We start from the raw sequence: 13962 nt of genomic DNA, 5'->3' as shown, positions 1-13962 counted from the left end.
ACTTCTCATTGCATAACAGAGAAAAAGTCTGTGATCTCTTCTGTTTGTTTACTGGTTCCTTGCAGTCAGTGTATGGGGTTACAGAGGAATCTCAGCCCCAAAGCCCTGTACATGTGCCCTCCCAACCCATACGCAAAACTACAAAAGAGGATTTCCGGAAACAAGTAAGTAGATGTCTATGCAGCAGTTGTCCTGAGAACTGAGTCTACCTAGAACAGTCAGGCAGTTCTTATCTGCTTAAAAAAAAGAAGAGTATTTAACATTGTGGAGATATCAGTAAAAACTGCTGTTGCTTCAACTACGCTTGAACCTTACCTCCTTTATGTGAAGCAGTAAGTACTTAAAGATGTGTATGAATTAAGCAGTGCAGTAATGGGCAACACTAACCTTTTGATTACTTTCACTGTGGGCCAGTAGGAGGATTAATTTTCAGATCACTGAGGATGACTGAAAAGTGGGCACTGAGAAAGGCTAGAGAAGCTGGCGCAGCCAGAGCACAAGCACGGTGCTTTTGGGGAACTGGGAAAAAACTACTTGCAGAATCACTCTGAGGAATGGCTGTCTGAATCTTGTGTACTTGCCCCTCCATTGAGAGCTCTCCCCCAGAATTGCTTTCCTGCAAAAAGCAACCCTCACTGAAGCATGGGCAGGAACTGCTGGGTCAGCTTTTTAGTAAAGGCAGCATTAAACATGTTTCTTACGCAGCCAATTTTAGGGTGATCTTCTGAACTAAGTCTGAACACTACACCTCTCGAGCTTTTTTTCAATCATAGCCAATGTAGGCTGCAGAGTACTGTGAAGAACCAGTTTATAGTACAGTAGAAATGTACTTTGAAACCTTTATTTTCTAGGTTAGGGAAATGGAAGTGTGTGTTATAAAATAAGGATCACATTGTACTCTGAGTCATCTAAGAATCTCAGCCCCAAATACGCCTTTCCTACTTTTAATTATTTCTTCTGAAGCTTCCCTTGGGACTTTGTCACATGAAATGGAGACTCCCGATGGAAGCAGCTAGTAAGCTGCTTCTATTACCTGGGGGAGGGTCCTATTTCTTTCCGAGTTACTTTCAAGCTGTTTGGAATGAGAAATCAATAGTGTGTTGGGATGTGATCAATGCATGCTGTGGAGCTTCTGGATTGTTAATGCCCTTGTCATCTTTCTCCTCAGATAACTTTTCTGAACCTGCAGATAGACAGGCATTGTTTAAAGATGTCCAAAGTAGCAGAAAGGTGAGTGTCCCCATGTATGTGATTTCCCATTACTTCTTCATCTCAAATTTAGCATTTCCAGAAATAGCAAATAGGCAGGCAGGAACGCACAAAGGCTTGTTCCATTTCTGAGCAGTGAATCCTTTTCCCTCCTCACCCAGACATGCTGCTTGTCTGCTGACCACTGACATTTGACACTTGCCCTTCTGCCACTGAGAAAAAGTGGGTGAAAAAGGAGGATGTTGTACTTTAAAAGCAAAATAAATGGGATCACAATGGTATTCATTTCCTACCCCTTTCAGTTGAAAAGCATCCATTTTTCCTTTTTTGATGAACTGTTGAGTGCTCCCCTCCAGTTAGACTGACACATCTCTGGGGAGGGCGCTGTGTTTGCATCTTGTTGCATGTGATGTTTGCATTCATACTGGGATTCATTTGCGCTGGGGTTGTAGGGCCAGTTTCTGCTCCCAGTTATGCATGTGAAACTCTATGGAAAGTACTAGGTTTGTATCTGGACTACTCAAGGCAGTGTTATGAATAGGTGGATTTCTCATAGAGGCAAATGAAGGCACAGTTTGACTTGAGAAAATTTAGTCCTTGTAGGAAACTATGAACAAGTAAAGAACAAGCTCAAATTCAGTTTCCTGAGAGTGACAGCTCCTTTACTCAGATACTTGTAAGCTATGCACGTTTTCAGTGGAATTGCTGAGACAAATGTAGGGATCAGCATGCTTTTCTGTAACATCACTTTTAGAGCAAAACTGTCTTGAACACAACGGGCATGACAAGGGATGGCTCTTTCTGGAGAAATAACAGAGGAATTTTTACTTAAACAAATTAAAAAGAGATTTCCCTATGAAATTTTTTGCTTTGCAATGCCTGCTCCTGTAATTACCATTTGTACACTAAACTAGGCAAATTAAATGGCAAGGGCACAACAGAAAGTTCCTAGTGGCTTGTAATGTTTATCAATTTAAATGAAATTTTACCCAATTAAAAAGAAAATATTCAGAGGCTTCCTGAAATCGTTCACACTCTATTTTACACTACTGAAATTAGCACATTCATATTTATGTTTTGGGCTTTCTGGTTCTGTTCTGATAATTTTGTGCTTTACCAAAAATTCTCATTTTATACTGAATTTACTTACAGTGACCTTAATATACTGTGACAGTAATAATTTCCAGGCTGGTAATTTACAGACAAGCAGATGTGTTTTGCTTGAGTTTTTTCTGGGTAGGTATTTATTCAATAAGATGGTCTCAGTAAAACACATTCTCTTGTGAACATCGGATCCTGTCCACATAGCACACCTGTTGTTCAAGTTACACTGCCATGATAAATATGTCATTGTCAATGCCAGAAGAAAAATCTATTAGTTTTCAGTAGAACAGGACAAAAAACAATTTTCCTGGTCTGGAAAGACTGTGGGTGGCAGTGCTGCTGGAGGGTGCCAGGCTGTGGTGTCCCGGGGCTTGGCATGAGGAGTGGCAGGGAAGGCCCTGGAGAGGCTCAGCAGTGATGGGGGTGGGTGAGAGGGAATGAGTTTATGTGGCCTAAGTTGACCTGTTGCCTGAAATGAAGCCTGTGTTGCCTGAAGACCATGTGTGAAGCACTGGATGCATGCTCCAAGAGCAGATCTGTTGACGAGGAGGTGCTGTTAGTAATAGAAAGGCACTTCTCAGGCTGGGCCCTGCTTTTAAGACTGAGGCATCCCTCAGCTGCTCCAGGAACCTGGGGAACAGTTTTTCCACTTCCAAATCCTTTTTCCTCACTTGGGACCTGAATGCTGTCAGTTTTAGGATCTGGCAAAGAGATTTGACAACCCTCAAGCAAAACTGTGAATAAATTCTACCTACTGTTTTTCCTGACCACTTCAGACAGTGCTGATGCAATTGCAGTACATGTGGCATTATGGAAATGGCTGAGGAATGCCTGAACACCTTCCTATCAAAAGTAATCTTGGTTCCCTAAATGAAAAGTCACAAACCCATGTTATCCTCTTAGCCACCCAAACTTACTGTGAAGGCTCAGTAGGGCCTCCTGATTGTGAGATAGATTCTCAGCGCAAGCTCTGCCTGTAGCCTTGTTTAGACAATGAGGCCATGATTCAGCTCCTGTCATTATACGGAATCAGCAACATGTGTTTAGCAAATCCTCCCTTATTTCATTTATTTTTTTTCTCCCTTTTATTTTTGCTAGTTCATGTACTAGCACCTCTGATGCCACCTTATTATTTTGTTACAAGAAGTTCAACTTTCACAGCAGATATCTCCTGATTGATCCTTTGTGTTGTTTTTTGTTGTTTTGTTTTTTTTTTTAACCAACCCTCTCTCTCATTGATGTCTCCGGGATTGCTGCTCTCTGAAATTGGACGCTGCTCCCTCCTCCAACCCTTGACCCACAACAGTCGTGAAATGTAATTAATGAAATGAGATGAGACAGCCCTGAGTGCCCTGAGGGGCAGTGGGAACCTGCTGTGGTTACAAAAGTGTATGATTTTAATGCCTCATGATAAGAGCTAGGACAAACAAAAGGAAGTAATTATTGTAGGGCAGGTCAGGGAAAGTTTCTGCCTTTTGTGACCTGTGGTTTCACAGGGTATTTTCCTTCCCCTGCCTTTTGAAGGCATGGAAGACCCAGAGGTAACACTCTGGACAATCAGAGTGAAAGTAGATTAGTTTTCAATATGGTGAGACTCCATTAACTTATTTAATTAGTTGGCAGATTGAGGCAGAAGAATGAAAAAGTGCCTTGGAGTATTTCAAGTATAGACTGGGACAAATTTCTTTTGATTTTTTTGCTGCCTACCCTTTGTAAAATTGCCGCCTGGCCCCAACCCCAGTAGAATGCCCAAGTTGCCTGTGCAAGCAGACATGGGCCTTTTCCTAGGAAGCTCTTAAGATTAGAGGCCGTATGCCTTATCTGACTAGGCTTGAAGCAAACTAGTATAAAATCTAGGTGTTTATTCAATACCTGTATAGTTTACTTCATTTTACATTAATGATTATAAACTACACTGAAGTATATTGCATCAAGTGCCATTGTACTAACTGGTATTCTGACAAAACAAAATGACCTATATGCTGAAGATCTGATGCTCAGGACTTTGATCCTCCAAAGATTTAAGAGTATTCTTAGCTGCAATGCATGACAGTATTTTGATGAGTTACTCACAATGCTTAAAGCTGTGAGTGCAAACGCATTTGCAAAAAAACAAAAAGGAAGGAGGGAGTAGCAGCATGCAAGAAATGTAGAGGACATGTGCTTCAGAGTCACATTGCTGTCTGTGGGAAGTCCTACCATGTCAGTTCAGTTACTGCCACATCAGGCTCTCTGTAGGCATCTCAGCAGAACCAACCTTGAGGAATCCTTGAGTGAACTGGTGAGTGCTGCAGAGAAATCCTTGCATGCACCCTTCCTGGGAAAAGGGACTGTTGTGTGCGAGTACTAAGAACCATGCTGATCCAAACATGGAAAAAAAGACTTCCAACAAGGGTTGGGGGGGAAGAGAGAAAATCTATATCTCTGATACATGACTGAGCATTCAGGCACCGACTTGTCTTTTTTCTTCTTCTTTTTTACTTTTTTTAATATCTGTCAGTTTAATAGCCTACACAGAGCAGTATGTGGAATATGACCCCTTTATCACTCCTGCTGAGCCTTCCAATCCCTGGATAAGTGATGATGCAGCTTTGTGGGACATTGAAATGAGGTAAGAATTGGCAGTTTTAGGTAATATTAGAGTTGCCTTGCAATTTTATTTGTATGGTTTTCCCACGGTCTTTTTGGGGTAGGAAGTTTGATCTCTGTAACTTCACAAGATACATTCGCATAACTGAAGTTTAAACAGAATTGTATACTTCATTATTGCTGTGGATTATACAGCCCTTTCACTTCCATGTGCTTGATTAGCATTACTGTGTAAGTTAGGGCATTTTCATGCCCATGGAGAGCATGCTGGAGCTCAGCTCTGTGAGCCCACTGATACAGGATACTGCTGCAAGGTCTGTGTTCTAGCACACCTCCTTTGACCCTTGAGAGCCTGCTCTCAGGTCCTCCTCAAATTGTGGAACCCTGTGCAAGATGGCACTGGCATACAGGACAGGTTGGGGTAGTAGCAAAATGCTGTGACTCACCGTGCCACCACCTTCATTGCTCACTCAGGGCATCCTTTGGCAGATGGCTGCAAATGCTCTGCAGCTTTTCCTGCAGCTGAGCTGCTGTTGTTGTTCAGTGCCAAAGAGAACTGGGAGTTCATTTTAGTAAATCTTTGAAAAAAAGAATGACAAATCTAATATTATCTGTGCTTAAATAATGATGCAAATTTTAAGATGCTGCCAGCTTAGGAGAGCCAGTTCATCATGAATCAGTGTTCCAGGAAAAGGGCAAGTTATTTCTCTGTGTAAAATACACATGATGTGGGATGTGAAAGGTGTTGTCCCCTGCTTCTCTGAAAGTCACAGAAGCTGGTAATTAGTTCCCTAGTCTCTACCTCTTTTCATATAAAATCAATATTTTGGATTTCTTTTTCAGTCAGTTTCTCTCAGTTTCTCCATCCTCCCTACCAGGGTTACAAGCAGATACAGCCCCTGCAAAATACTACTCTGGAGGAACTCCACCCACAGTGTAATCCAGGCATCATTACTTCTGGGTCTGTTGAGGTGGCTGGAAACCCCAGAAAATATTTTTGTGTCCCCAAGGGATATAATCAACCAGATGTCATGGCCTTATTAAGAATTAGAGCAAAAGCTTTGTTTCTGTTATGATTTCAGAGTTACAGAAGGCAGTTCACCTGCTGTATTGTTGTGAGATGAGAGAACAAACATCTTTGCATTTTCATTTTATTCTCTATAGCAAGAGACCTCCTTGTGTCTGCATCTAGTTGCAACTTGCATGAATAATTTAATGATTCCCGAGAGCTCCAGTAGCCCTTGTGCTGTCTGCGCAAGCTGCCTATGCTTCTTGTGTTAGGAGAGCAGAGCCCCAGTTCAGGGAAACTAAACCCCCTTCCCTTCTGATGGCAAAGCCAGCTTCTGAGCAGGGTCAGCGCTGTGCAGCTCATCTTTTGTGGCACTGGGGAAATGCCTCGGAAAGGCTTCAGTTTTAGACAGCACTTTGGCCTTTTCAGTTTGTGCAGCAGCAAGCAGAGCAGCTGCTGATCTCCAGGATCAGCAGGCAATTCCCTGAACTTGGCTGGTGCATAGCTCTGCACCAGCACGGCTCTCATGTTCCCATGTCCAGCGTGGCTCACTCAGCAGAGGAGGAGCCAGCCCCAGCACTCTGCGCCTCGAGTGAGGACATGTCCATCAGTGTTGCTTAGTCTCCATAGCAAGAGGAAATCAAAGTGGGCATTTTATTTACCCCCGTGGCTTATTTGTCTTCAGCACAGATCGCCACCGTCCCCTAAGGCTCCAGGGTTAGGAATCACTGTGGACATGACGAGACATACAGTTTAATAGATATGTACTGTTTACAATGGCTCTACTGTCACAAACATGAGCAGCTGAACTGTGTTTTAATGGTTGTCTCATAGTATGACGCCATCACACCAGAAGCTTTCAAACACTTCATGAGCCCAGATTACGCTCTGATGTAGGCTGTCTCATAGGATCCTCGTGACTCCTAGGCAGTGTCTCTCCCCATAGGCATCTCTGCAACATGTCTGGCAATTCAAACAACAGCTTATATAAGCAGGGTTGTATTAAGAAATAATGTAGCAGAAAGGTTGTGAGTGAATTTGGGTGCCTCCACATCTCAGTGTCCCAGCTGAGGCACAAAGTAAGAGTCTGGTTATCATGGAAGGGAAGAGGGGGTTGCTTTTTAGTCTTGCAAGACTTAGGCATCAAAAAATCAGAGGCACTGAAAAATAGAAGACCACAAAGCAGGAATCATTTTTTAGAAATCTTGTCCTCTCTGCCCAGTGGAAATGCTTTTTCAATGCAGATGTGCAACTGAAAATGTGAAGGCAGTTCCAAGTAACCAGCCAGCACTGTGTGGGGCTCAGGATGATGCTCTGGAGCTTGCCACTGGCCCAGAGAACACTGCTGGCAAATTTCTGCCTTGGCAGAAAAGAAATGGTTCTTTATGCAAAAAGTACAGGAAATTTCACTGAAAATAGTATCATTCACGATCTCTCTCATTTTGCCATATAAGCAGCACTCAGATAATACAGTCACATTAACCACGACCATGGTCTTTGTAGCTCCTTCTTGTGTGTTGTTTGCTGACTTGTATCTCTGGAAAATCCTAAGGAAATAGCCACCATCTCCTTGTCTGATAATCTTTTTCCCTTTGCTGCTTAACAGGAACAGCAGCAGCTGCTGGGACAGCAGGCAGAAATGCACATTCCATCTGTTTTTCCCCTCTCTCTCCAAACAGCAAAGAACCTAGTCAGCAGCGTGTGAAAAGATGGGGCTTCTCCATGGATGAGGTGCTGAAGGACCCAGTAGGCCGAGACCAGTTCCTTCGTTTCCTGGAATCAGAGTTCAGCTCAGAAAACCTCAGGTGAATCCATTTTTCACTTGAACTAAATGAACAGGGCTAATCATACTCTCTTTCATAGTTGAAATGCAGTGCTTGATCTATGGTGAACTTCTAAAAACACCAATTTGAGTAAAGCTGAGAACGGCAAGGTCTGGCCTGTAACGCTGCTACAAATGCATATACTAGAATGATGTAAGTAATCCCAGGAGCAATTTAGCACAGTCAGTATTGCAAGTATAACATGCATAGGCTTGCAAAGTTGTAATTTTGTGATGAAACATGGCTTATAAGCCCCCTAATAATACATAGAGTTTGTATGTGCATTTGTGGCAGGGGCCATGTGGAAGAAATATGGGGTGGTATTCATGTGGCCAAAAGCTGTTGCAGCGCTTTCACTCAGCAAATCGGGTTTGCAATGGCTACTTTGAATTCAGGCATCTCTTAACTATTTGAGAGCTTGACTCTCACTGTAATAGAGTTCTCTTCTGTGGGTGATCTGGGTGCATTCTGGCTTTCCTCACTGTGAAGAAGTCAAAATTTCTAGTATGAAACATGATGTAGATACTGATGTAGATACTGTGGCACAATTCTGCTGCTTCAACTACAGCAGGAAAAGGCAGCAAGAATAAGCTGCCAATTTTGGTGGGCCAACACTAGGTGGTGGTGGCACCAGGGCAAGCTGCAGCCACTGGCTGGTGCTGTAGTCAAAGTCTGAATTGGTGGTAGAGTGTCAGTGTGCACTCCTGTGCCCTGTTCATTGCTATCTGCAGTGGTCTTCACCTGCTCCTCATTAGTCTGGGAGACAGAGAAGGGTCCAGAAATAATGTCATTTGACTGCCCTAGATACTACAGTATCCAGCAAAAAAAAATTTTTTACACAGTCTAAATTGTATGGTTGAGGCTGTGCTGTGATGCCTTCTCAGAGCACGGATGGACGCAGGGACTGTCCCCTTCCAATAGGCCACACAGGTATCTGGCAGATGCAGACATTGTGCTCCCAGTTTTACTGTCAGAATCATACCTGCCCAAGTGATGAAGAAATCTGCCACCAGCTGAATATGCAGTTTGTCTTTTTCTGTGCCTTTGCTGGCTGTGAGAAGGTTTGGTGCTGCTCTCAGTTTATACCAGTTCAGAACTTAATTGCACAGGCTTGAAATTTATGTTTCGTTAAAATTCTTTCACTTCAACAATTACATGCATTAGTACAGCATATAAACAGTTCCCACTTTATTGCAGTCTGCTAGCATGTGAGATCTGAAAGTGAAATTTCCCAGGAAGTGACTTTAACTGACTTTGGAACTGACTGTCATATTTATCGTATTTGCTTGCCCAGGGAGAAATACAAAAAGCGTGGCAGTAGCAAAACTGAAAAATCGATGCGCTTCTATATTTGTGATTTTTAAGAACTTGAAAGTTATTTTTAAGATAAACAGGGAAGTGTTGATAAATTACATAAATGAACTTGATACTGTATTGCTGAACAGGTACTGAACTTGTATGTGCTTAATGACTGCACTTATGTATATTGGAGCTCGTTTGCAATTAAATTGTAATGATGAAGTGCAAAATTAATATACTATATTGAAATGCTCCTCAAATGGGTTTCCTGACATATATTTGGGGTTGCACTAATGAAATCTAGCGGGTTTTACCACTAGTGGGTGTCCCCCCGGTGCATCCTATTCAAACAGATCGAGAAATTTTCATTATTACAAAGCAAGCATTTACCTTTCTCAGTCAATCAGAGGTGCTCCTCCTGCAGATGTGCATTCTTGTTGGTTATGAAAACGCCTGTAGCCATGGGAAGCTGCAAATTAATGGGCTGTGATAGAGACGTTAAATCCCACATCCCTTTTGGAAGACTCTGGTATCATTATTAGTTAATATTGTATCATTGCTTTCATTCTTATGGTATCTTTACCATGGTACTGGTTAATGTGGTATTGTTATGACCTAATACTGGATCAGTATTAGTAGAGCTGCTTGGGGCTGTAAATAATAATTAACAGGACATAAAGGTAGAAGTATTCATAAAGGAAGCTGGAATAGGATGGATTGTTAAATGCTGAGAAGCGAAAGGTGGCTCCCTAAGGTTCAAGTGTGGCAGAGAAAGCTCCTGAATTCACATTAAGTGTATATGGTAGAAAGGAAATCAATTGCTGGATGCTTAAACATGCAAGCAGGGTTTAAGTTATGCCCAGCAGGAAGGCAGGGACCTGTCTCACCTAGGCAGCCAGCTTGATAGCACATGCCTTCTTCTTCGTCATCCAGTATCAAGGCTCCCTTTAGTGTGAGAGAAGAGAAGCTGAAGAGGAGTCAGTGAATTACCAGGGAAGGATTCATTTCAGCTTTAACTGAAAACAAATCTAAAAGCAACTAAATTACACCGTAATGCTCTCCTCATTCTCCAACATCTGTAAGTCTGAGACAAGTGATTGTGTCTGCATGGTGGGCAGCTATGGTTAAGTGAGATGCATCCCACCCAAACTCTGGGAAGCTGTGAGGAAATTTCTGAGAGCACAGCATGTAACCCCTTGCTAGAAAAATTATTTTTGCAGGTGTCTGCTAAAGCCCCTCCTCCTACTAATGATCTGGAGACATGGGAATTGTCACAGCAGGGACATGTGGTATCTTGAGAGCATCAGGTGGATCTTTGCTAACGTTGGCAGGAGTCCTGCAGGCCACTGTGCTATCCTCAGGACAGATACGGGAAAGTGATTGCTGAAAAATCTAGAAATTCCTGGTGGTGCTAGAAAGGAGCTTCCATCTTGCGTGCAGCTGAGAGTGTGTTGACTGTAATTCGGTGATATATCAAAGGGACCAAATTCTATCCCTATCCAAAATCCCAGGCTGGATGGTGGTGGGGCATTTCCATGTCTTCCTAGCTGAGAAAAATCGGTTCTGCTGGGGGTCTCAAGAGAGGCACTGCCCGAGACAGCAGCAAACCAGACTGTGACCTCCCAGGTCTCCTTCCAGCTGTGTTTCTGCGTTGTAATATGCTTGCAGGATCATGTCCATCAGTCTCCCAGGCTTGGCTGAGCCCTGTAACTTATTTATTTACTGTCTGTCCATTATTTATGTGAGAGCAGGAAAGCTGGGGAGGTGAGTTTTTTTTTCTCTCTGTTTTTATTTTAACTCTTTTTCTTGCTCTCTTCTGTTTTCTGTCTCTGTTGCTGTCTTTCATCTACAGTTTGTTTTGCCTCTGTTGATTTTTAAAGTACCCAAAATATAGCAAACAAAATGACAAAGCTTCAATTTAAAAAAAAGAAAAAAAAAAGAAAAGGAGCCAACAGAGAGTTGTATACATTTTTCATGTCCCGGAAATCTCGTGAGACACCTCGAGATAGCTGAGATGTTCATCTAACCAGTGGATTGATTTTTTCCCAGCTTCAAAGGGTGTCAGCTGGAAGGAGAAAGCTAGGTGGGAATATGGGACATGCTAATTTTACCCAATGGGAAAGAAGACTGCACACCTGTTTATGGGCCTAAGTAGGGAATGCATGACTCTTTATAGGAATGTGCTGTGGAGCTTGCAATATAGCAGCGTGGACGTTTTGTGTGCTGTTGTGAACATATGTCGCAAATGGAGCTATCTGGAAAAGAATTTTATCTGCAGAAAGCGTTTCTATCTTATGTGAAACCTAATGGCCGAAACATGTTGCCAATTGTTTTTTTTCCTTTAATTTTCATCAGGAAATGAAATTTTGGGACATTATGGAAAGCAGACCTATTTAGCAAAGAGAAAAAGTACCTAAGCCTATGCTTGTACAAAGCAAAACCATTCACACAAAGTTTGTAACAGTTCTGGAAGCTGTCGCCAAGCCCTGGCTGTAGCCATGCCCAGCAGCCCCAGGTGCTGCAGGTGATGCGGGTGCCCTGGTGCTGGTGCCCTGGGAGCAGGGTTCGATCCCTGCCAGCCACCAGGCGGCACGGGCGCTCCACGGCCGAGGGGAAGCAGCATGGCACAAAGAGATTTTCTGCTGCTTTTGCCTGTGAATAACACATACTCATCCAGGCGACCTGAGTGTGGTGGCTGCAGCTCTCCACTCGAGCTGTCACTTGTGAGCAGAGCTGCTTCCTGGGCTCTGCGTGGCTTTATTCACTTCTTGGCGGGCAGCCGGACGCACACTGGGTGCTGCTTAACCACAGAGAGCCACATCCTGTCCCAGAGAAGTAAGAGGTGGTAGTGAGAAGAGCTTTACAGCTCAAAAGTGGGGTGCCTAGCCTGGGGGAGGAGGAGGGAGGATAGCTGAGCAGAGGCAGCAGGGCAGTGGGCGTGTTGCTCCCATTCCTGCTGCACAGCACTCGCTGGGAATGCAGCAGCAGCAGTGAAGGAGCAGGGCTGTGCTTGCCCCTAGCCCACGGCCTCGCTGAGCCACCAGTCCCAGCACGCCTCTTTGAGGGCGGCTTTCTGCTGGCTTCAGCCACCCCACACTCACCGCAGCCATAAAGCTATACAACAGTGTGAAACCTCCCCCCCCCCCCCAGTCTGTGTTGATGTGTGCTTATTTCGTACCTTCACTTAGCCTCCCAACCGTGCTGTTAAACTGATGGTTTTTATCTTGTTGAAAGGAAATGAGAGCAAGGCTGCGACTGGTGAGAGATGCAAGGTGGTCTGTGAGGCAAGAAGAGGGAAGTATGGTCATGTTTCAAACCAAGAGTCACTCCAGAACTTTGCTGCCAAGCCAGGGGTACCAAGTCCTGCCCTGGGATGATGTTGCAGCACCATCTTCATGCTGACAGTCTCTCCTCAGTCTCCAATCATCCATATTTTTTGTCTGATTTAATTTTGAAATTCATTTTTGTGTTGCACCATACCTCAGGAGCAGCCGCAGGGTTTCCCCAGCAGCCTTTTTGCTGAGGGCATCTGCAAGCCGCCCACAGCACCCCGCAGAGGCAGAGCAGTCATGTGGAGCTCCAGGAGCTCCCTGTGCCATGAGGAGTCTGCATGGGATAAAGGACCATTACAGAATATCTCCCGCGAGTGACAGCAAGTTAATTACATGCTGGATGAGGCTAGAATGCTTTATGTCTCTGACACCAGTTTAGGATGCCGTATTATCAGCCTTCTCCAGATCTAGCATTCTGTTTTGTAAAGGGCAGAGATCCTGCAATCAGGGCTGCCTTCCCCTCAGTGCAAGCAGTTCTGTACTACTTCTGCTCTCCTTGGGGTGCTGCTGGGGAGGACATGGGCAGACATTTCCCTCCTGCCCCACACAAGGTGACTGCCATGGGGCAGCTCCCAGGTGAAGGAGAAGGGAATGCGGGATCTCCTACTGGCTGCTCATGGCCCTGGGTCCAGCTTGTGCTCCAGCATTTGCAGGACTGACTAAGGGAGTGTGTTTGATCTTGCTGCAAAAATTCAAGGTAGCCATTGTGTGTCTGCACCATTCCTGGGCAGAAATACCTGCTGCTCCCTTATAAGTGCTCTAGGAATGCCATAGGAAGCCCAGCTTATGCACTGAATTCAGGATGGGTTCTCATAGCAGAGAATTCACCTGGGAGTCATGGCTGTGGGGCTGGGTACCCCTCTTTGATGTTCCCTGACTTTCAGATACCAGCTCAAATGAACAGCTTTGAAATTTCCACCAAGGCAAAAACCCTCTTTGCCTTAAAGAGGCCATCCAGCCTTGGGCATGAATTCACAGTTGCTTGCAGTAGGAAGAGCTCGTTCTTGTTAGCATCAGGTTGGTTTGGTTGGGCGGTTTTCAGACTGAGCCAAATGGTTATTAGAATGGATGGTGCTCCTGTGCTGGCAGGCTGTCACTTCACAGTGTGCCTGCTCCCAGCCCGCCTCCCAGGCTCCCAGGGCAGAATATCTTCTGTCTAGCCAAGTGTTAATCTTAAAGCATCCCAGCTACTCTTGGTTGATTAGCATCTTTCTTCTTCGTGCCTTTTCTGCATTTGCAAGTTACCATCGCATCTGCAATTTAAAATTTTCAATTATTTTTTTTCCAAGAAGGACCTTCTCCTCTATTGCAAGTATGGGACAAGGCTAAATGGATTGGCAGCCTCCTTTGATGATGGTCCCCCCATGTTTCTGTGGCAGCACCAGGAAACCCTGCTGGCAGCCAGCCCAGGGGCCAAAGCAGCACAGGAGTCACGGGGACTGCTGGCTTCTCCATTCTCCCTTGCTGCCTGCAGGGTTTTGCTTTAGAACAGACTGTCTCATCTTCCGCCCGACATGGGGGAAGCATTTGCTTTAGTACAGGGCAGCAGTGAATAATTTGAGATGGGAAATGAGGCTTTCAGTGAAAGTTCAACTCA

The 13962-nt window shown here is 44.3% G+C and overlaps 1 protein-coding gene across 9 annotated transcripts in view; it reads left to right on the top strand.

Moving 5' to 3' along the window:
• RGS6 (regulator of G protein signaling 6) overlaps positions 1 to 13962 on the top strand; it is a 241848-nt gene that overhangs the window by 193881 nt on the left and 34005 nt on the right. For all 9 annotated transcript variants that reach the window (XM_021401573.1, XM_021401571.1, XM_021401568.1 and 6 more), the window contains 4 exons: positions 66 to 164; positions 1169 to 1230; positions 4814 to 4924; positions 7591 to 7716. In XM_021401573.1, the coding sequence (XP_021257248.1) occupies positions 66 to 164; positions 1169 to 1230; positions 4814 to 4924; positions 7591 to 7716 (398 nt within the window). The remainder of the gene's footprint in view (positions 1 to 65; positions 165 to 1168; positions 1231 to 4813; positions 4925 to 7590; positions 7717 to 13962) is intronic.

Source organism: Numida meleagris, chromosome 6 (genome assembly GCF_002078875.1).
Source record: "Numida meleagris isolate 19003 breed g44 Domestic line chromosome 6, NumMel1.0, whole genome shotgun sequence".
Taxonomy (NCBI): Eukaryota; Metazoa; Chordata; class Aves; order Galliformes; family Numididae; genus Numida; species Numida meleagris.
The sequence above is the reverse complement of the archived record's forward strand: the minus strand, read 5'-3'. Positions and strand labels throughout refer to the sequence as shown.